Raw genomic sequence first — 22,026 nt, 5'->3', positions numbered from 1 at the left:
GACAATAGGAACGGATTATTCCTGGGTATGGGCGGTGTTCCTTCAAGGGAGCTCACAATGCAATTAGGTGGCTTCAGTATTTTGGATGACAATAAAGGATTTATTACTAGAATTGGTCTGATAACTACTGAGCTGGGTGTGTGCAGGTGTGGGTTCATTAACATCTTGAACAGAGATTCCCCATCATGCACTGCTTCCCTGCTTTTCTGGTTCCAGAGTTCAGTGCAATTCTTGCCTTGGAATCTCTGTTCTCCATTCTGTATGCTAATAGGGATGCCTTCCTGTCCCATCTCCGATGCAAATGAGGTTAGGGGAGTTTCCTTAATCCTGTCACCTTTGTCCAGAGGGGTTTAGATATGTCTCTCCCTGCCTTTTCATTACTTTTTGTAAGTCTTTCTTCTGATCGGCTTCGGTTCAAGCAGAGGCTGGGAGGGGGGGAAGGAGGAGGGAAGGTCTTTCTTGAGTCAGTCAGGCTGGGGACTGTGCCCTGGTTTCCCAAGAACACAGAGCTGATAGGTAACACCCTGCAAGGTCTCAAGCAAGGCTGGGGCTCTGCAATGTGGGTATGTGGATAGACCAAGAGAGGGAGGAGGTAGGAGCTGGACACTGTGTAAAATTATTTCCCTGTCCCCCTGTCACGGGCTCCTGGTCTGGGCTTTTGAGAGGTCTCTGTTGTTCCTGACTGGCCCTCCTTAGCTTGCCCTCGGTCAGGGAAGTTCTTAGCAGTCTGCTTCAGTGTCTTGGCTGTGTTTGTGGAGGCAGCCTGGTGCAGGGCTGTCACTCCTTTGTTGTCCCAGGCCTTTCTGCCACCCTTTCCTTCTCTGAACTCTCCCTTTTATAGCAGGCCTTGTTAGGGTGACCAGATAGTATTAAATTACTTACTTCCTCCTTCTGAAGTGTGGAACCCCCCTTGAGAGAAGGTTACTGGGGTGCCGGGTTGGAAGTGATTTCCTGCAGGAAGCTAAAGAACATAGCTTTTGTAGAAGACCATTTTGCCAGAGGGTTGGGACCCAGTGTGTGTTGGCTGGGCCGAAGCTTGCTTTGTGTAAAAATAAGAAGATTTGGAGGAGTTCTGGGGTTTTTGATTTGTTTTCTTCTCTGGTTTGAGGCATGTTGTATTTATTTAAGAATAGGAAAACTAGTTTTGGACTTAATTGGGAAGAGTCTTGGATCTGTTTTTATTTACAGAGTCAAAATACTTTGTATTCTTTATTTATTGTTTTAAAACATTATCTATAAAAATCTAATAATAAAATAGCACCTAAATAGTTTTTATTTTTAACTGAAAACCATTTTATAGACACCAGGGCCGGCACCAGGTTTTCTGCTGCCTCAAGCAGCAAAAAAAAAAAAAAAAAGTCGTGGCATCGCAATCGCGCTGCTCCACTCTTCGGTGGCAATTCGGCGGCAGGTCCTTCCTTCCAACAGGGACTGAGGGACCCACCGCCGAATTGCCGCCGAAGACCCGGACGTACCGCCCCTTGATATTGGCCGCTCCAAGCACCTGCTTCCTTAGCTGGTGCCTGGAGCCGTCCCTGATAGACACAGAATTTCTTTTTGGCGATCATTGTTGAATAATGTAGTAGATGTGCACAAACAATGTCAGAGCAAGATAACATGCAAATTGAGAACAATAAAAACCTGTGCTGGGTGAGAAGATTTGGGCCCCAAAGCAAAAAACATTAGTGCAATGTTGATGTTACATATTTAAACACAGAAAAGTAAGGAAAGGTAAGGTTCTCATAGTAACATTAATTCTCTTGTGTATACAATTTTAAATTACTATTACTCATAATAATAATAATTATACCTAACTCTTATATAGTGCTTTCATCAGTAGATCTCAAGTGCTTCACTGTGCGGGTCAATATCATTCACATTAGGTGACCAAATATATATGTAAATAAAATACAGTAAAAATCATAAATTCCTTAGGCAGGTATGTTGCCTTTTGTCTGTGCAGCACCACGCACATTGTCATTCCATAAATGATAATAATAATGAGCAATGTGGATGAGTTAATGTTACTGTGCAAAACTAACGTCACTGTCTAGTGTCTTTATATTTGAATATGCAACTTTAATGTGCATTAATGAAGTGTTCTTCATGTAATGTTATTTTCTGTTTTACATATATAACTGTACAAAGAAGTAAAATTTTTCTTAGAATGGTGAAGTTAATTGAAGTTACCTTGATATTATAGGTAGAATGTCATATTTTAAAAGTGCCATAAAAGACAAAGGTATTCCACAAGACAAATACTGTAAATGTTATTTCCATATCTACTACATATTGTGAAGAAGTATTTGAATTTTACTTCATCAACTCTGTTTACACAAGGAAAGAATTAATTATCAGTTTGGAATTTGAAAGTTAACCAGCTGTTTATATTATCTTTATAAGCATTTCTCCGTTTGTGGGAGTCTGGTCAGTTTAATGAACCAGATGAATAATTTCTTTTCAAAATGGCAGGAGATAATAATGAACCTGCTTGATTTTCAAGCACCTTAGTGAACTTTCTTCCCAGATACTTTACACTGTACAAACAGTATGCAGATTTTTGTGTGTTACTAGTGCAATTAGTTTGTCATATGAACTCTGGTTAATTTAGAAAAAGTTGATTTTTGTATTTACAGTATTTACAGTATTGCCAACCTCAAATGTTTAAAAATCATGAGTTAGTCCCCCTAAAATAAAAAGATGAAAAAAAAACATTTTGGATTCTTTTTATTTGCCTCTTGGTTTTTGCACCTTTAGGATACATTTTCCATTTTTTCTCTAAAACCCTAAAGGCTAGAAACCTGTTTAAAAAAATCAAAGCTGAGATTCTCACTTAATCAGAGGATTCCAGAAGCTTTAAGAAAAATGCCTCTTATTGGGAGACTTGCAATAAAATCACAAGAGTTGGCTATACTATTAGCAATTATTATTTTTTCTTTCTGTTTGCTTTTTGCTTTCAATTTTCGGTAGTCCTTTCCTGACATTAAGTTGCATTTAAAACTTTACAGACATCAGTGAGTGTACTGGATGATGGCAGGATATCATGGCAATAGATACCTTAGAAGTAGCTGTAATACAGAATTAAGATTGGGGCACTTAAGGGGAGATTCTCTCCCCCGCTCTAGCTCGTGTATGCCAGATAAAGAGGCTCTGAAAGCCCTGATTCTGGCTGGAGGACAATTCCCCTGATATAAGAACCTCAGAAGACAATCCCAGGCTCGTTGGCTGTCTTCTGAAGTTCCGCTTACAAGCCCCAGTGTTGGAGACATGTTCAGGGTGAAACCACAGTGCAGAGTGTGGCTGCCTCAACTTAGTCCAAGATGCTGTTACCAGGGCCAGCTATAGGCACCAGCAAACCAAGCATGTGCTTGGGGTGGCATAGTTCCAGGGGCGGCTTTGGAGGGTTTTTTTTTTTTTTTTGCTTCGACAATTCGGTATTGGAAGTTTTTGGGTTTTTTTTGTTTTTTGTTTTTTGTTTTTTTTGCTTGGGGCGGCAAAAAAACTAGAGCCGGCCCTGGCTGTTACATGGCCCCTGGACCCACCCAGAATCGTTAATGTGAGTAAACTATAATTATATATTACAAGCTATCAAAATCCAATCTTTGGATGCTTATTAGATATAGGGAGTCTTTTACTAGAGGCTGAACCAATTTGTATTGGGACACCGGTAACAAGCTATATCCATTTTTAATATATCACATACTTCAAACCCTGCATATAGGTCCTCAGCCAAAACAACCTGAACTCATCTTTGTTTACATCACAGCTTTCACTAGAATAAGATGAAAATCAGGTATAGGTTTCCATGTAAAGTTTCCCATGTGTTTTTACTTGATGTGTTAATTTCAGTTGTTGTATTTTAACATTGTGGGGGAAATTTTCGAAGGCACAAGTCATTGAGCTTTAGCTCTGTCATATGTACTTTTGAAAATCTTCCTCTAACCCTTTAAACCAGGAATCGGCAACCTCTGGCACGTGGCTCACCAGGGTAAGCACCCTGGCGAGCCGGGCTGGTTTGTTTACCTGCCGCGTCCGCAGGTTCGGCCAATTGTGGCTCCCACTGGCTGCGGTTCACCATTCCAGGCCAATGGGGGCGTGGGAAGCCATGGCCAGCACATCCCTCTGCCCGCGCCACTTCCCGCAGCCTCCATTGGCCTGGAGCAGCGAACCACGGCCAGTGGGAGCCGTGATCCGCTGAACCTGCGGACACAGCAGGTAAACAAACTGGCCCGGCCCGCCAGGGTGCTTACCCTGGTGAGCCGCTTGCCAGAGGTTGCTGACTCCTGCTTTAAACCATGGCAAAATGGAAACATTGAGCATTGCAATGAAAACAACAGTATCATGTTGTGATATGAACTGAGAACATTATTGGCCCCAGAAAAACAATTTCATTTGCTTTAAATGTCCTCAAAGTCTTGTTTACAGTAGGCAAGCCTGGAGGATAAATTTTTTTTCCTGAATTTGTTCGAATGATTGACTACCCAGCATCATTTCCAGGAATGAGATGCAACTTTTTCAGCAAAACTAACTATGAGCAGGTGATCACCATTATTTTTTTTACTGTGCTATACAACACTTTTTAAGTTGCTTCATAAATATTACTAGGATTATTAGAGGATTTTTTAAAATTATTGATCCCTCTGCATTAGCCTCATGTAGCTTTTATCATAACATATAATTTGTAGCAAGATGTTTTCCATCATAGTTATGGTGGAGTGGTGGCAGCACCATAGTTAGGGTTATATAGTTTAATAATTCAAAATGTCCCACATAAATAATTTGTGCAAATAAGTACAAGATGTAAATAACAACTGTTCAAGATACGTCAGCTATATTGTAGAAAAGATGAATGGTAATAATTCAGCGGCGTAACTTTAAAAAAATATTTCCTGTTTTTTTGTTTATTGCAGGAAGAAGGTCACTTTTTGTGGACAGATGGATCTCCTTATCTTGGAAAAGCTGAGATCTCGTCCTTGTCCTTGATACTAGAGAATGAAACTGACTGCTATGCTTTTCAGCAAAATCCAACTGGTCCAAACTATTTCTTCACAGGATTTTTCTGCTATATATCTTTGCCATATATTTGCGAATATGAATGTAATTATATTTCTTTCAGTCTTTTACATTTATCTGAAGGTGTTTTTTCCCCCCATAAAACTACATTAATGATGTTACTTTTAGAAAAATCAGCCTTTATATTTACCAGTTATTCTAAATTTTTGGTGTTCTTTTTCAGTACCTTCTGTACCAGAAAACTTTGTGTTTAACGTGCAAGACATCAAAACAACTGAAGCTGTGTTTGTCTGGAGTGATTTGAATGACTGGCTTAAATCAGGATTTGAACTTATAATTAAATACTATTTGGATGATTCAGAACAACATTTTGAGCGCTTGCCTCTAAATACAACACACACAACAATTGTGCAATTGTCTCCTGGTCGCCTCTATAGGGTTTTACTATCAGCAAGGAGCCCCAGAGGGGCACAAACTAACTTAAGTCCAGTTCTGATGGTAGAGACAAGTAAGTTACAAAATATACAGGAATAATAACCACTCAATCATTCACTTTTTCATATTTTTTTCTTTTAAGACACTATGTTTTGTGTTCATGGAGATGCTAAAATTAGAGATGGGCTGAACTGAAATCTTGGATATGAACACTGCCAGATTTTAGAGTGTTCAAAATCTTGATCCTAATCCATAGCTAAAATGCACTATTGAAAGGATTGAGGAGTTTACATAGGGCTTAAGTAGGAAACAGGCTAAAATGTGACTAGCTGTAAGGTCAGGGATTTAACTTCTGATTTAAAAAATATTTCAAAACTTCAATCCCGTCATCATTCTGCACCTAGAACGTCCATTGAGGTCAAAAGGGTAGGGGCCAGGCTGTCAGTAAAAAGTGAAAAGGCACCCATTTAACCACCATGATTTAATAAAATTGCACAGGTTCTAATTCTCAAGGAAAAGACTTCTTTTCGAAATATCGCTATATCCATATCTATGTAGCGAAGGTAAAGACAAATTTCACAATTTGAAATACACTATAGTTATTTTTGACCCAATGGAGAAAGCTAAATGGAATAGAGACAAATGTATAACCCAGTTATCTACTGTTGTACCAAAATCTAACTGAACACACCCAGTGAACACTAGCAAACACTGGATAAAGGTGATTAATTCCTTTAAATCAAAGGTGAGTCAAAGAGAAATCTCATTAAGAATAAATTACTTCAGAGACCCAAACAAAACTTCAAAACCACTCAGTCTGCCAAAGAATGATACAAGTAGTAGAGGAACATATTTTACAACTTAATTTCTGTCTGAATCCAATCTTTTTGTACCTTCTTTTTTAAAGTAGTATAGACAAAAAAGTATGAATTTATATTTTTTGTTCCAAAATGTAAAGTCAAATGGTTTTTTAAAGATATAAACATTTTAGGTGTAAAAATTGGGTATATGAAACAATGGAGATAATTAAGCTGCTAGAAGGAGAGGATGCCGTTATATAGGGAATCAACTGCATATCATCTGGGATTATTCCAAACTGAAAGACTTTTGGTCTGATCTGTGAAAACTGATTGCAGGGGGAAATCCTTCAAGTTCCTATCTCTGTGATGTTAGGATCTGTAGAGATTAAAGAAGGATAGATGCTATGGGCTGGATTAGCATCTGGCAAACCATCATGAATAAGGAGTAGGGCATGATTGCATTTCCCTAGGAGCAGAGCACGAACCATATTGCTCCATAGGGAAGTAAGGTGTACCAGCCCTATACCTAGTGGATTTTACTCTCTCCTCTGTACTGGCTCAGGTTTGCCGACTTGTGCGTTTGAGGTGGTGAGACTCCACCCACTTCCCACCCCTGCCTATCTGGTTATATCTTTAATAAATAATAACTAAAACATTGCCAGAAGCTATTTTCTTATTTTCCTTTTTTAATTTTGTCATCAGGGCCATTACATTCTCACAGTTTAGAGGCTACACATGTATCATCAACAGAAATCTATTTACAGTGGGACCCTCCACAGAACTCCTCCAATGCATCTTTTCATCACTATCTTGTCACTATTTTGGACACTGAAGTGAACACATCGGAGAAATTACCAGTTCAGAAAAGCACCACTTCAACGGTAATTAGAAACATCAAGCCGTATCATCAGTACAAGATATATTTACAGAATGTAGCAGAAAGGGGATCTCTAAGCTGCAGTGAGAAGCCTATATTAATTACAACAGGTAATTACATATATATATATATCTTTTCCATTTAAATTGAAAATAGAAAGCACAAAGTTACTGTTAATTGGTACTATATAAGTAGTGATTTACTGGTACATGTTTGGAGGCAAGCCAGGCAAATTCTCTTTCTCTAAATTGCCTCTATCATTCATTAATTTTCCAGATGGGGAGTGTATCTATCATCTTTTTTTCCCAGTGGCTTGTGTTAATAAAGCTAAATAAATTTCATAATGGTTTATATATATTTATTTACCCAGCTCATATATTTAATGATAATAAAATGGCTAAATCCCCATGTACCCCAGTGTAGCTTCAAACATAAAAACATGATGAATGTGAAGTTTAAGCAAATGTGGTAAATTAAATGTGAGCTGAGCAGTGCACAAATTAGGAGGGTTTTTTGCAATTTGCACTTGACACTTGCTCAAAGTTCCATAGGCTGTGGAACAAGGGGGCCATGACTCAACCACTTTTAAGCAGCGATCCCTTACTAAATCAGGACAGCTACTTCTGAAGCAGTCCAGAACGTCACTCTATGACATCACTTCTATGATTCTGTTCTCTGGCTGTGCGGTTGCAGTGCAGTTGAAATTTGACCCAGACAGTCCTTGGAGGGGCTGGAGAGCCAAATTTCAGTGAGTGCCACTGTGACCTGGTGCACAGGATCACAATGCCACTCAAATTTGGCTAGGTCACCCCTCTGTCAAGACAGAGGGATGGTCAGGTCAAATGTTGTTGCAACCTGGCATATTGGGAGTCTGTTCGGCGCAGTGCCGGAGAGTCTGCTGAGAACTTGATTCCTGGCAGCACTGGCTTATGCGCTCTGTTGGTAAGAGAGGGGGAGACTCCTGGATCGAGGGAGACCTGGGGTTCCTGTAGGAGCAGGAGAGGGGAGAGAGTATGGGGAACAGAACAGGGTCCCAGCTGAGGGGGAATTCCCATCCCCCCAGAAATATCTCATTTGACTTTCATGAAGGTAATCAATGATTATACTAATGGTCAGATTTTGATACCCTCATTCACAGTGTTTAGTGCTTTACTCTGTGACTATTTCCACTGGACTGGAAGGGACTACTTGCAGAATAGGGAACTACTGATTGTGAGTAAAGGTGGCCACAAAGGATGACTGGAGCAATTTTAATAAAATACTATTAATAAATAATACCTTTTCAGATACCAGTCACCATTAAACCATCCATTTTCTATATTTAGGTAATAAAGGTAATAATTGGAGATATGCCAATCTCCTAGAACTGGAAGGGACCTTGAAAGGTCATCGAGTCCAGCCCCCTGCCTTCACTAGCAGGACCAATTTTTGCCCCAGATCCCTAAGTGGCCTCCTCAAGGATTGAACTCACAACCCTGGGTTTAGCAGGCCAATGCTCAAACCACTGAGCTATCCCTCCCCCCTCCATTTATGTGGAGACTCAACAGCACAGAAACAAAGAGCACAGTATTGTTCATCCTTTCACACATTCTGGATAGCACAACTTCCCCTTCCCATCTTTCCCACTTCCTTAAGCCTTGTCCTTAATGTTTCCACCTGCCCACCACATCCTGCAATATAAAACCACAGAGAAATACAATAAACTGCAGTTTATGCGAAAGAATGCAATTTAAAAATCATTAACTACAGAAGGTGAGTGTACAATCTGATATAACCTCTCTTTTGATTAAAGCACTGTACAAATTTAGAGGTTTCTCTTGCTATGGTTATGTATGTGTCTTATCCAAGTATCACAAAAGAAAACATAAAATCAAAGGATTGCATTAGGAAGGGTTACTAAATTGACAATACTTTTGACCTGTATTTATACACTGTAACTTTTCGTCTTTATTTAAGCTGTCAGTCCACCTAGCAATGTTGTTATTCATCCCGAGGATGTGCAAGAAGACAGTGTAATTCTCCACTGGAAGGTACCACAAGAGGGCCTTGGATCCTACATTCAAGTGAAACCTACTACAGATGTGGATGAAACTGTAAAGTTTTTAGTAAACACCACAGATAGATTTAAGATTAATCATCTAGTTCCCGGCATGACTTATGAAATAGCAGTGGCAACTGTGAATAATGGAAATATGAGTGAATTGAAGACTATTCAATGTACCCTAAGTAAGACAAAATTTTATAAAGATTAACATTTTTTATTATTATTATTGTTGTTTAGCATAAATGATTTGGCAGATTGGGTAGTCTTGCCTGGCAATCCTGGGCCTAAATTGAGAGATTTAACACATTACGTAAACTGTCAGAGGCACAGTCTTTAAGTTAAGAGCATCAGAATTACATAGCGCAAGTCAATGCGAATGGTACATCATTATATCATTACCATGTTTAGATGTGCAATGGCAGCACAGAATGCAGTTGTGTGAGAGAGATGGGGACCAGGTAGGACATTTTATTCCCACTGTGAAAAGAGATTGGGTGTGTTGTGGATTTGAAATGGGGTGACTGAATACAAGAATGGTTCGGTTTAGATAATCTGTATATTGGTCTGTTATTGGAAAGGCTGTTAATCCAAGTAAAATGCCAGGAGTTATGTAGGCTGCTACAGCAAGAGTATGTTGACAGAGATGTAAATGGATAAGGGAAAAGAATTAAAGGCTAGTAAGTAGAAATATGGTGCACATAATTTATTAGAGGTAAAAACTGCACATTGTTTATCTAAGGATCTCCTCTGTTATACTTAGTCTCCTGGGAGATAGAGAAGGTCCTGGTACAATATAGATTTTTAGCAAGTATGTAAGGAATGTGGAAGGTTCACACTTAATATGTGTGTGTTTGTGTAGGGGGATAGGGCTGTATAATATAGACAGCTGAAAAATGACAACATCACACTAAATATAACTGATTACAGTATTTTTTGGTAGATTTTGTCATTTTTTGGGCATAGCATGGTGTCCAATACCTCATTCCAGTTAAGAGGCCAGGAAATTACAGAACGTACTTTTCACAGCTGCTAGCACCAGCTGTGGAGCAAGAATGCTAAGATATAAAGATCGCTTAGTAGTCAAATGTAGGCTTACTTGGCACTTCTTCTGTGACTGAATTTACTCTCTTTATTTTACAATCCATAAGTTCATTTCTCTAAATTTGTTTCAAATACTGGTACTTTCTGCTTACTGGAATTATGAATTAAAAGGAAATTAATATGACATCTTCTGTAGACTAAACTGTTGTGATTGACCTCCTTTATAAAGTGTTTTGAGATCCAGTGATGAAAAATGCTATATGAGAGCTCGTTGTTGTTTATTTATTTCTCAGTGATACTGTATCTTATTATGATAGCTATTACTTTATGCCATATGAACATATTTCTCAGAAAACCTACTTCAGATTTATTGTATTACAGTAACTCCTCACTTAAAGTCGTCCTGGTTAATGTTTCGTTGTTATGTTGCTGATCAATTAGAAAACATGCTTGTTTAAAGTTGTGCAATGCTCCCTTATAACGTTTTTTGGCAGTTGCCTGCTTTGTCCACTGCTTGCAGAAAGAGCAGCCCGTTGGAGCTAGCTGGTGGGGGCTTGGAACCAGGGTGGACCGGCAGCCCCCCATCAGCTCCCTGCTCCCCTAAGTTCCCTGTGTGGCAGCCGCCCTGCAGGCTATCAATTGCCGGCAGTTCAGCTGTCCCTCCCCACCACTGCCATGTGCTGCTCCTGCCCTCTACCTTGGAGTTGCTCCCCGGAGCCTCCTGCTTGCTGTGTGGGGACGGGGGAAGAAGGGGGCTAATGTCAGGGTGTCCACCTCCCCCCTGCTCCTGCACCAGGGGCGGCTCCAGGCAGCAGCACGCCAAGCGCGTGCCTGGAGCGGCAAGCCATGGGGGGCGCTCTGCCGGTCGCCGCGAGGGCGGCAGGCAGGTTGCCTTCGGTGGCATGCCTGAGAAGGGTCCGCTGGTCCCACGGCTTCGGTGGACCTCCCACAGGCGTGCTGCCGAATCCACGGGACCGGGGACCTCCCGCAGGCGAGCCGCCGAAGGCAGCCTGCCTGCCGTGCTTGGGGCGGCAAAATACCTAGAGCCGCCCCTGTCCTGCACCCCACTTACCCCATCTTCCATAGTGCAAGGGAGACACACGACAGGGCTCAGGACTGAGGGAGCTTCCTGGCAGCAGCTGCCGTCCCGGCTTGCTGATCTACTTAAAAAGGCAGTGTACTTAGAGTGGAGTCAGCGTACTTAAAGAAGCAATGAGTATCTCTCTTTCACACACATGGTGTGTGTCTCTATCTCTGTCTGCCATGCTGTCTCCCCTCCCTCGATTTGTGCTGCCTTGTAGAGTGTGAGGCTACATTAACAAAAATGAGTTAACCGTTGAGGGCTCAGCCCAGTGCTAGTTCATCATTTATCAGTAAGGCATTCCCTGGGAAATATCCCACCCTCTTCAACCCTCTGACTTCACCTCCTCAACTAAGCTTCACAATCATCATTGCTATGTACAGTATTAAATAGTTTGTTTAAAACTTATACTGTGTGTGTGTGTGTGTATCTATATATATAATACTCATTCATAAGCTGAATTTTTTTAGTAAAAAAGGGAAGCATCAGAGAAGGGGGTTGGCTTATGACTCTGACTACCAGCTTCTCTCTCCTTGACCCCGGCCCCCCACGCAAAATTTCCACACCAGTTGATGTCTCGGACCGTCAGGGTAAGCCGCTGGCGGGCCGGGACACTTTGTTTACTTAGGTTTACCTCTGTGCCCGCAAACGCTCGAGGTAAACAAACTGTCTCAGCCTGCCAGTGGCTTATCCTGATGGCCTGGGAGCCAAAGTTTGCCGACCCCTGAATTATAGGGTCGGCTTATGAATGGGTCATAAAAATTTCATTTTTACTTATCCATCTTGCAGTCGGCTTATAAACGAACTGGCTTATGATCGAGTATATATGGCGCATATATTTCCCTGGAACCTAACCCCCCCATTTACGTTAATCGTTATGGGGAAACTGGATTCGCTTAACTTCGTTTTGCTTAAAGTCGCATTTTTCAGGAACATAACTACAACGTTAAGCAAGGAGTTACTGTATTTTCATTCAGCTTTTTGTTAACTGATCTAACATTTGCTCTATTTTTTCTTGTTCCAGAGCCCAAACCAGTTCAGATTATTGTCCCTTATGACATTTCTAGTAATTCTGTGGTTTTATTTCTTCAAATGCCTGATGTTGGAGTATTTGATGGTATATATGTTACAAGCAAAGGAGGACCTAATGCTATGCTGGCTTTAAAGAATGATAATAAAGTAACAATTGAAAACTTGATCCCAGGCACAGAATATGATTTCTATGTTTCTACAGTAAGTGGAAACATGTTAAGCTCCATATATCACGTACCTGGTGTAAAAACATGTAAGTAATTTAAATTTTAGTAGTGTATGATCCTAAATTACAACTTTAAATCTCTTTTGAAGGCCAAGAGCTCCTCTACTCGGTATAGATACCACTAGATGTTTTATAAAGAATGCTATAACTATACATTTGCTTTGGTGATATTTTAAGTCTTTGTACTCATTTAGATGCTTTTTTGTACCATATCTCTACTAATAATTAGCATGTAACTCAAGAATTAAAACAATATTAAATTTGTTGTTGGCCTTGTGGGAAAAATAAGATATTGATGTTTTGACCATTCCTATTTAGTCAATCAGATGAATATCAACAGAGCTTTTTCTGTGTCCTGATATCAATAGGTCTGTGCTTACGGATGCATCTCAAGGTATGGTAGGGGATGTGTAATAGTGTTTACATATCAATGCTGCAAGGTGCTAACGTCAATGAGAATTAAGCTAACCACTTCATAGGAGACACTCACCACTAAAGCTGGTTGGAATTCTTGGAATGACTTCCCCCTCCCCCACTACAAATATGCTTTTTCTAAAAATAATTTTTATGGTGAAATTTTTTTGTTGTTTTGAAATTTTCCATTTTTTCCCCCAATGAAACTCCAAAACCCAAAAATGTTTTGTTTTTTCATTTTTCTGCTTTTAATTGTTTCCATTTTTCAACCCCCTACATCATACACTATTTTTCAGTGGCAAAATGGTAGAAGGAAAAAAGAGAGGATAGAGGAAAAGAGAGACAGGGGAACCTCACAAAAATATGAAAATATTCAAAACAGAAAATTTTTGTGACTGAAAACTGGATAAAAATCATTGCAGAAAATTTTGAATGAATGAAAAAAATGTTCCTTTTTAAAACCTACAGGATAAAAATGATTTCTGAATTTTCTATTAAACATCTTTACCATTTTTTAAACCAGTTCTACTCATCCCCTCCCAGGACCCAGACCTTAAAATATGAATTGACTTTGGGCCAAATCCTCATGGCAGAGTCCAGCCTGAGTAAGTCGGCTGGGTATTGGGCAGATAGTTGGAGGCAGAAGGAAAAAAACCTCACCTCTCAAGGCTATGAAGTCACAGAGGCTTCTTCAGTTTATTACTCTGAGGAGCCTTCTACACCCTTTTCCACCCCTACTGCAAGGCAGAGAACTGGCCATTGCATGCAGCTACAGATACTTTGGCTCCTTGTTCATCCTTCCCTTGTAAAAATTTGGCTACTTAGACAGACACTTAATGGTTTTAAACAAATATTACACTCATTTAGTGTTACCATAATACCGCCCTGCCCCCCAATGCTTTTTATTAGCTCCATGATTAACCAGTGAGAACGCTTTAGGGCCATGTGGAAAGAGCTCCGATGTGCAAATATTTATTACAGAAATGAGCTGTGGAAGTTTTACCATTTGTTTTTGAGGAAAAACATGTTTTGTTGTAAATAGAAGTAAGTGTGGCTAGAAACACAATCACTGAAGAGATATAATCAAAAAATAAGGGATACTATTTTGGGGACAATGTACTGCATACGTGATGCTGAACTCCAACACACATAACAACCTCTGTATTAAGGTAATGATATATGGAAATATATGGTTAACCCTTAACATAGTCTGAGATGAGGGCCACATAGCCCCACCATGTTCAGAGGCCCTTGTATGCTTACTGATCTAGTGAAATATTTATGCTTTTACTGAAGCATGAATTGCTGTCAACTTACTGACAGTTGTCTGTAGTGATATTATTTTTCCAGTGGAGCATATGTAATCCACACACATTTCTTGACGTCATACCTACTGTTTTAACTTTGCAGAACCTTTAGGGATCTCATGTGTGGGACCATTTTTGTGTTCTATGTCAAAATGAAAACATGTCAAGTAGAAGATTTTAGCATGTGCATAGAATTTTGTGTTAGAATTTGAAGGGCTATGCTTTTTGACACACAAGCCATGGGAGCTTGTGTACCTGAGGTCTTGATCCTGCACTTCTCTCTCCAGCTGAGTTGGCCTTTGAGCCCCACAAATTTAATGAAAAAATTAGAAAAATACAGTAACTCCTCACTTAAAGTCATCCCAGTTAATGTTGTTTCATTGTTATGTTGCTGATCAATTAGGGAACATGCTCATTTAAAGTTGCGCAATGCTCCCTTATAACGTCTTTTGGTAGCTGCCTGCTTTGTCCACTGCTTGCAGGAAGAGCATCCCATTGCAGCTAGCTGGTGGGGGCTTTGAACCAGGGTGGACCAGCAGTCCCCCATCAGTTCCCCCATCAACTCCCCGTTCCCCTAAGTTTCTTGTGTGGCAGCCGCCAGGCAGGCTGTCAATTGCCGGCAGTTCAGCTATCCCTCCCTCCACTGCCATGTGCTGCTTCTGCCCTCTGCCTTGGAATTGCTCCCCGGAGCCTCCTGCTTGCTGTGTGGGGGCGGGGGAAGAAGGAGGCTAATGTCAGGGTGTCCCCCTCCCCCCTGCTCCTGTACCCTGCTTACCCCATCTTCCATAGTGCAGGAGAGAGACACGACAGGGCTCAGGACTGAGGGAGCTTCCTGGCAGCAGCTGCCATCTCAGCTTGCTGATCTGATTAAAAAGGCAGTGTACTTAGAGTGGGGTCAGCGTACTTAAAGAAGCAATGCGTATCTCTGTCTCACACACACGGTGTGTGTCTCTATCTCTGTCTGCCATGCTGTCTCCCCTCCCTCGATTTGTGCTGCCTTGTAGAGTGTGAGGCTACATTAACAAAAATGAGTTAACCATTGAGGGCTCAGCCAAGTGCTAGTTCATCATTTATCAGTAAGGCATTCCCTGGGAAATATCCCACCCTCTGACTTCACCACCTCAACCAATCATCATCACTGTGTACCAGTATTAAATTGTTTGTTTAAAACTTATAGGGTGTGTGTGTGTTTATATATATAGTCTTTTGTCTGGTGAAAAAAATTTCCCTGGAACCTAACCCCCCTAATTACATTAATTCTTATGGGGAAATTGGATTCACTTAACATCGTTTTGCTTAAAGTTGCATTTTTCAGGAACATATCTACAACGTTAAGCGAGGAGTTACTGTATAAACTTTTAATTAAAACAAAGGTTCTATTACTTTTCCTTGCAAAAATGGCATTGACATGTAAACAAATATAAACGAGATAAGCTGATTGCTGGGGTTGCATGGAAAAGCAAGCTTAGTTCCACCTTTGCAACAGGAGACAGAGACCTAAAGAGCACTCTTACCCATTCATACACATCTTTTTATAGGAAATGAGTTAGTTAAGCTTGGTGTAGCCCATAGTATCATCTTGCTAACCCATTTCACAATATTTAGGTTAGCCTTGGGCATGGTGGTGTGATACTAGTGGAGAGGGATTAGTTACATTTTGGGGGAGTGGATCGCAAAAAAGTTTTTACTAGCTTGCTCAGAAATGCCAGCTCTGCCACAAGAGGGAAATGCATAATCAGATCCAATATGGTTTTCAGATAGGCAAATTCATCAATAGCAACTGATTTTTCTTTGAATTTTGACGAATATTAGCTCACATTCTTTCCCTATTTTTCTTTTTTTGAATTTTTGCTTCTGTGTGTGTTTGTTATAGAATCATAGAAGTGTAGGACTGGAAGCACAGGAGCCAGCAAACAGAGCTGTAAATAGGGAAGTTTGGGGGAAGACTAAGAGAGGCAGGCAGAGGAACACACAGGCTACTGAAGGGAGTGTGCAGTTTTCTAGCAGTGTCTTGGTGCTTGTTGGGGATTTGTTGTGGTGGTTTGGGTTGGTTTGTGTTTCCCAGAAGAAGGATGAATTCAAACTGGAACAGGTACAGAGAAGGGCTACTAGGATGATCCGAGGAATGGAAAACCTGTCTTATAAAAGGAGACTGAAAGAGCTTGGCTTGTTTAGCCTAACCAAAAGAAGGCTGAGGGGAGATATGATTGCTCTTTATAAATATATCAGAGGGATAAATATCAGGGAGGGAGAGGAATTATTTAAGGGTACGTCTTCACTACCCGCCGTATTGGCGGGTAGCAATCGATTTCTCAGGGATCGATATATCACGTCTCATCTAGACGCGATATATTGATCCCCGAACGCGCTCATGTCGACTCCGTAACTCCACCAACGTGAACGGCGGTAGCGGAGTCGACATGGGGAGCCGCGGATGTCAATCCCGCGCCGTGAGGACGGTAAGTAATTCGATATAAGATACTTCGACTTCAGCTACGTTATTCACGTAGCTGAAGTTGCGTATCTTATATCGATTTCCCCCCGTAGTGTAGACCTGCCCTAAGCTTAGTACCAGTGTGGACACAAGAACAAATGGATATAAACTGGACACTAGGAAGTTTAGACTTGAAATTAGATGAAGGGTTCTAACCATTAGAGGAGTGGAGTTCTGGAACAGACTTCCAAGGCGAGTAGTGGGGCAAAAGACATATCTGGCTTCAAGACTAAGCTGATAAGTTTAGGGAGGGTATGGTATAATGGGATAGCCTGATTTTGGCAATTAATTCATCTTTGACTACTAGCGGTATATATGCCCAATGGCTTGTGATGGGATGTTAGATGGGGTGGGATCTGAGAATTCTTTCCTGGGAGTCTGGCTGGTGAGTCTTGCCCACATGCTCAAGGTTTAGCTGATTGCCATGTTTGGGGTCGGGAAGGAATTTTCCTCCAGGGCAGATTGGCAGAAGCCCTGGGGTTTTTTTGCCTTCCTCTGCAGTGTGGAGCACAGGTCACTTGCTGGAGGATTCTCTGCACCTTGAAGTCTTTGAGCCATTGAAGTCCTCAAATCATGGTTTAGACACAGGTTTGATACAGGAGTGGGTGGGTGAGATTCTATTGTCTGAATTGTGCAGGAGGGCAGACTAGATGATCATAATGGTCCCTTATGACCTTACAGTCTATGATTCTATGATCATGTCCCCCCTTAGTCTTCTCTTCTCCAGACTAAACAAACCCAGTTTTTCAATCTTCCCTCATAAGTCATGTTTTCTAGACCTTTAATCATATTTGTTGTTGTTCTCTGGACTTTGTTCAGTTTGGCCATGTCTTTCCAGAAATGTGGTGCCCAGAACTGGACATAATACTCCAGTTGAGGCCTTATGTGAGCTTGGATCCTATCCTGCCATCTGTTTCTGTTCCAGACTTTTACTGGTCTCTATGGGGATCTGAAAATACTCACAGTATACGGTCTCATCCTGCTGTCCTTCACTTGCATGTATCCCATTGACTTCAATGGCATTTATGCGTGCAGAACTGATGGATAAGGGCCCATCATTGCATTTAGATGTTTTATGTGGTTTGGTTTTTTTTTTTAGGTCTGGCAGCTCCACTAAATGTACATGAAGGTAAAGTTACAGATACTTCAATACAAATTGTTTGGGATCGTGCTGATGGAAATTTTCAGCTGTATGAAGTCACATGTACAAATTGTGGAGGCACTATCATGGTATGTTTTTAAGAACATTAATTGTGTATAGTCAAGAAAGTTACTGTTGCACCGCTTTTAGTCTAATAAATTGTATCTGATGCTAACAGATATTAACCCATTCAAAACACAGACATGCTTCAAATAAACAATTTACTATTACTTAAAAAATCTTGAAGCAGTTCCATAGAAATACGTAAGCTATAACGTTTGATTTGTAGGTCCAAAAAGTCATGCAAGAAATGGCATTGTTTTCCAATCTTATTCCTGGAATGCTGTACAACTTTACAATTCGAACAGAAAAAGAAGGTTTCAAAGACAGCCTTCTTGTAATAAAAGAAATAGAGACAGGTGAGACCTTACTGTTGTAATTCAGTATACGTTTGCCTCTACCAATATTACTTGTATTCTCCTGCAGTTGCTTGAAACTTTTTTGTCTTAGGTAGTTAATTCAACCATCTTCAAAATTTCTTCCAAGTTTTCCTTCATTGTTATCTTCTTGGCTCTTTTCTTTGGCTGTTTCCCTGCTCTGAAAAGCATATTTGGGTATGGTTATACTGTGCCATAGTCCTGCTAATGTTATCTTAAGAATTATGTTGCCAGATGTCCACTCTCGTTACTGATATTGCATAGTGCTTGGCAAGTGTTGCTAGTCATTAGAGAAAGCAAGCAAAATAATTTGCCTTAGAATTTCTCTCTTTAATCTCTAGTCCAGCTTGCTCAGTTGTTGAATTTGGGTAACTTTGTGTATTGTGGACCCAACTGATTCCTGTACATGGGTGCAATTCCCATTGGCATCCCTTTGGAGTTGCGTCCATTTACACCAGGAATGAATTAGTAGATCTATATATGTTTTTCTCCACCTTCAGTTTTGGGTTATGAAATATCTGTGTAATGTTTTTCTCTTTCCTGCAATATTGAAGTCTCATTGGACTTTACATCAGTTGTGTTTTCTGTTTTCCTTTCTTTTCCAATCATGTCAGTATTCTTCGGTGCTATCCATATCTGGTTAGTTTCCACCAGAGTAGGTTGGTCTTCCTTTCAGTCAGGCACTCTAGTTCTCAGAAGCATATATATTTCCCACCTCAGCTTCATAAATCTTATGTCATGGCCCTTTGATTTTAATCACACTTTCTGCTGTCTATCTCTCTGCTGCCATGATTTTTTTCTTTCTGTTACACAGCTAGATTCTGTTTCCTTATAGCTACCTCCTGCTCTCAGTTAAGGCCCTTTATCACTTGAACCCAGGTTTGTTTGCAACTTTCTCTCCTTCTGGAATTATTTTCAATCCACAGGACTCTTTCAGTTTCAGAAGGTTCTCTCTCCCCTTTAGGGTGACCAGACAGCAAGTGTGAAAAATCGGGACAGGGGATGGGGGGTAATAGGAGCCTATATAAGAAAAAGACCCCAAAATCGTGACTGTCCCTATAAACCGGGACGTCTGGTCACCCTACTCCCCTTACTCCATCACCCATTTGCATTCATAACGTACTTAGGCAGCTTCTCTGAAGACACTGCCAATGGTACTGTGTTCAAATATCGCCATCAAGTGATTATACTGTCAATATCTAGTACCATCCCCAGTTAAGTTTTTTTTAGTCAGTTAGCTCAGCAGCTGCTACTGCCTTTCTCCCCCAGGGATTGTAGGGTGTAGTAGGCTCAGCTGTGTGCTGATACCAAAAAAAAAATTTTTGTTTTGTGGTAAGATAACTAAAGACCATCTCATAACATGTGGGGCTGAATCAAGGAATATAGAGACTTACCGGGTACCTGGGTTCAATTCCAGGTTCTAGAAGGGAGTGTGCTCTAGCGGTTATTGACCCTACTGTGCTCTCTGCCCCTCTGCTCTTGTCCAGCCCAAGCTGGCTCTTGTCCTGTACTCCTCTCCTCTTATCCACCACACTTCCCCCTCTGTTCCTATTCACAACCCCACCTCCTGACCCCTTCCACTTCTGTTCCTGGCCTGTATGTCTCTTTTTCTATCCTTCCTGCTACTCCTGAGAGTGGAGACAGAGGGAGCATGCCAATTCCCCACTACTGTGAAGTCCTTGAGGGACCTTGTGTCAGTTATGTAAATTAAAGCTGCCCCTCCTGCAGCTTTAATTTGTACGGGGGCCATGTGGCTGTAAATCAGGGAGCTGTGACCAGTTCCCTATTAGTTTTGCTCAGAGGTCTGATACAGTGGAGAATCAAGCCCTGTATGTATGACACCGTGTGTCCCTGTGATAAGTATATTTTAGGGTCTATACAAACTTTTCTAGGTGTGATGGGGTTTTTTTGGGCTGGGGATAATTGGTGCTGTTAGCCCTATGATAGAATAGGCTATTTAAACATTGATTTCTTTGTTGACACAGTTCCAAGCCCGGTTAAATATATGAATCACAGTAAAGACTCAGAATCAATAACTGTTAACTGGCCATCAGCACAAAATATATTTGATGGATACATTATTTCAATTATCAGCAAAAGCTTCTGCAAAGAGGAAATATTATCTTCCAGTGTAAGGTACGAGGATGATATTTTACTGCACAATCAAATAAATATATATAACCAGATGTCACATTGCATATTTAAAGAGACTCTGCTGAATTATTATTTATATGTAATATCCATTGTTTGACAGGTAAATTTAAAAATCATAGAATATAGAAATGTAGGGCTGGAAGGGACCTCGAGAGGTCATCTAGTCCAACCCTACACACTAATGTTAATGTGTGCTTACGTACAGAAAAAAAATCCTAATCTTGATCAACAAACATCTTCCTCTTCCTCTTTTATGAATTACTTTTTTTTTAAAGAAATAAACAAATCTAATGGGCTTTATACCTAGATAAGCCCAAAGTAAAACCCTGGGTCTGAACAGCCACCCACCAGCCTATGGTCATGTCATAATCTGGCCCAAAATTTATCATCTCAGATCCATCTCTGTCTGAAATGAATTAATGCTACCTGAATGTTGCATATAGAGTGACTGCAGGATCTGAACATGATTCCTGTAAGGAATTTAACTTGCATCATATAAAAGCGATCTCAATGGCTGGCAGCATATGCATATAACTTTTGCATTAGGTCCATGTAATATTAATTAATCTGTGAATGATGTACAGTAATATATATTTGTTTTTCAAATTCTTAAAAATATAACCATGTTTTTCTTAAATATGTAGAATGTTCAGATTTGACAGTCTTTCTCCGGGGACTGACTTCTTAATTAGTATTTTGACTACCAATGGATTAAAGAAAAGCCATCCTACCACTCTCAAGATTAGTACTTGTAAGTTCATGCTTATTTATTTAACTTGTCAGGGCTGCAGATAGTAAGGGCTGTTCTTTTTTTAGAGTCTTGGTTGAAACATATTTTTATTTAATCCAGGAATCTTAAAAATGTTATGATTAAATTCATACACATGTATAACATTCTTACCTTTTCAACCTAAAGATCTGTAAATATGAAATAAATGAAAATATTGAGCAACAAATAATTTGCTTCTGTGTTATTAAGGGAAACTACATGTAGTTAGATAAATGGTGTGAATAATTAGAATAAAATGATGTAAATAAAATTGCTTTTTCTACAGAATTTTGCAATACTTTCATCTCCCTAAACCAATTTTTTTTTCTAATTTCCTAGTTATTTTATAACACTGTACCTCAAGCAACAACATTATATATTGTTAACATGTAGGAATGAATACAGTCTATCCTTCATTCTTCTAAGCTATGAAATGTAAACTTTATTTTCATATTTAGTATGAAATGTAAAATATTTCTTTAAAAAATGTCTATAAAACTCATTCTCCTTTAAACTTGTCTAGAATATTCTGATATTATATTATATATCTCTGTCTATCTTTGCCTCAGATCCTGATCCACCCTCAGATTTACAGGTTTTTGGACAAGAAGAGAATACCGTATATTTGTCTTGGAAACTGCCAAGAGGAGGCTTTGAAATGTTTCAGGTGAGATAAATAATGTGTAAAAACTAATGCTGCCTTTTAAATCCTTTTCAGTTCTTATAAAAATAGAAGTTTTTCTAAAAATAGAAGTTTGTGC

The 22,026-nt window shown here is 40.0% G+C and overlaps 1 protein-coding gene across 8 annotated transcripts in view; it reads left to right on the top strand.

Annotated features, from left to right (window-relative positions):
• Positions 1-22,026, top strand: part of PTPRQ (protein tyrosine phosphatase receptor type Q) — a 203,947-nt gene that overhangs the window by 15,323 nt on the left and 166,598 nt on the right. For 7 of the 8 annotated variants that reach the window (XM_039521013.1, XM_039521014.1, XM_039521009.1 and 4 more), the window contains 10 exons: positions 4,911-5,097; positions 5,237-5,521; positions 6,951-7,235; positions 9,082-9,351; positions 12,316-12,576; positions 17,864-17,994; positions 18,195-18,324; positions 20,328-20,478; positions 21,141-21,247; positions 21,835-21,932. In XM_039521013.1, the coding sequence (XP_039376947.1) occupies positions 4,911-5,097; positions 5,237-5,521; positions 6,951-7,235; positions 9,082-9,351; positions 12,316-12,576; positions 17,864-17,994; positions 18,195-18,324; positions 20,328-20,478; positions 21,141-21,247; positions 21,835-21,932 (1,905 nt within the window). The remainder of the gene's footprint in view (positions 1-4,910; positions 5,098-5,236; positions 5,522-6,950; positions 7,236-9,081; positions 9,352-12,315; positions 12,577-17,863; positions 17,995-18,194; positions 18,325-20,327; positions 20,479-21,140; positions 21,248-21,834; positions 21,933-22,026) is intronic. The other variant, XM_039521015.1, reaches the window with a different exon arrangement.

Source organism: Mauremys reevesii, linkage group 1 (assembly GCF_016161935.1).
Source record: "Mauremys reevesii isolate NIE-2019 linkage group 1, ASM1616193v1, whole genome shotgun sequence".
Taxonomy (NCBI): Eukaryota; Metazoa; Chordata; order Testudines; family Geoemydidae; genus Mauremys; species Mauremys reevesii.
The sequence above is the reverse complement of the archived record's forward strand: the minus strand, read 5'-3'. Positions and strand labels throughout refer to the sequence as shown.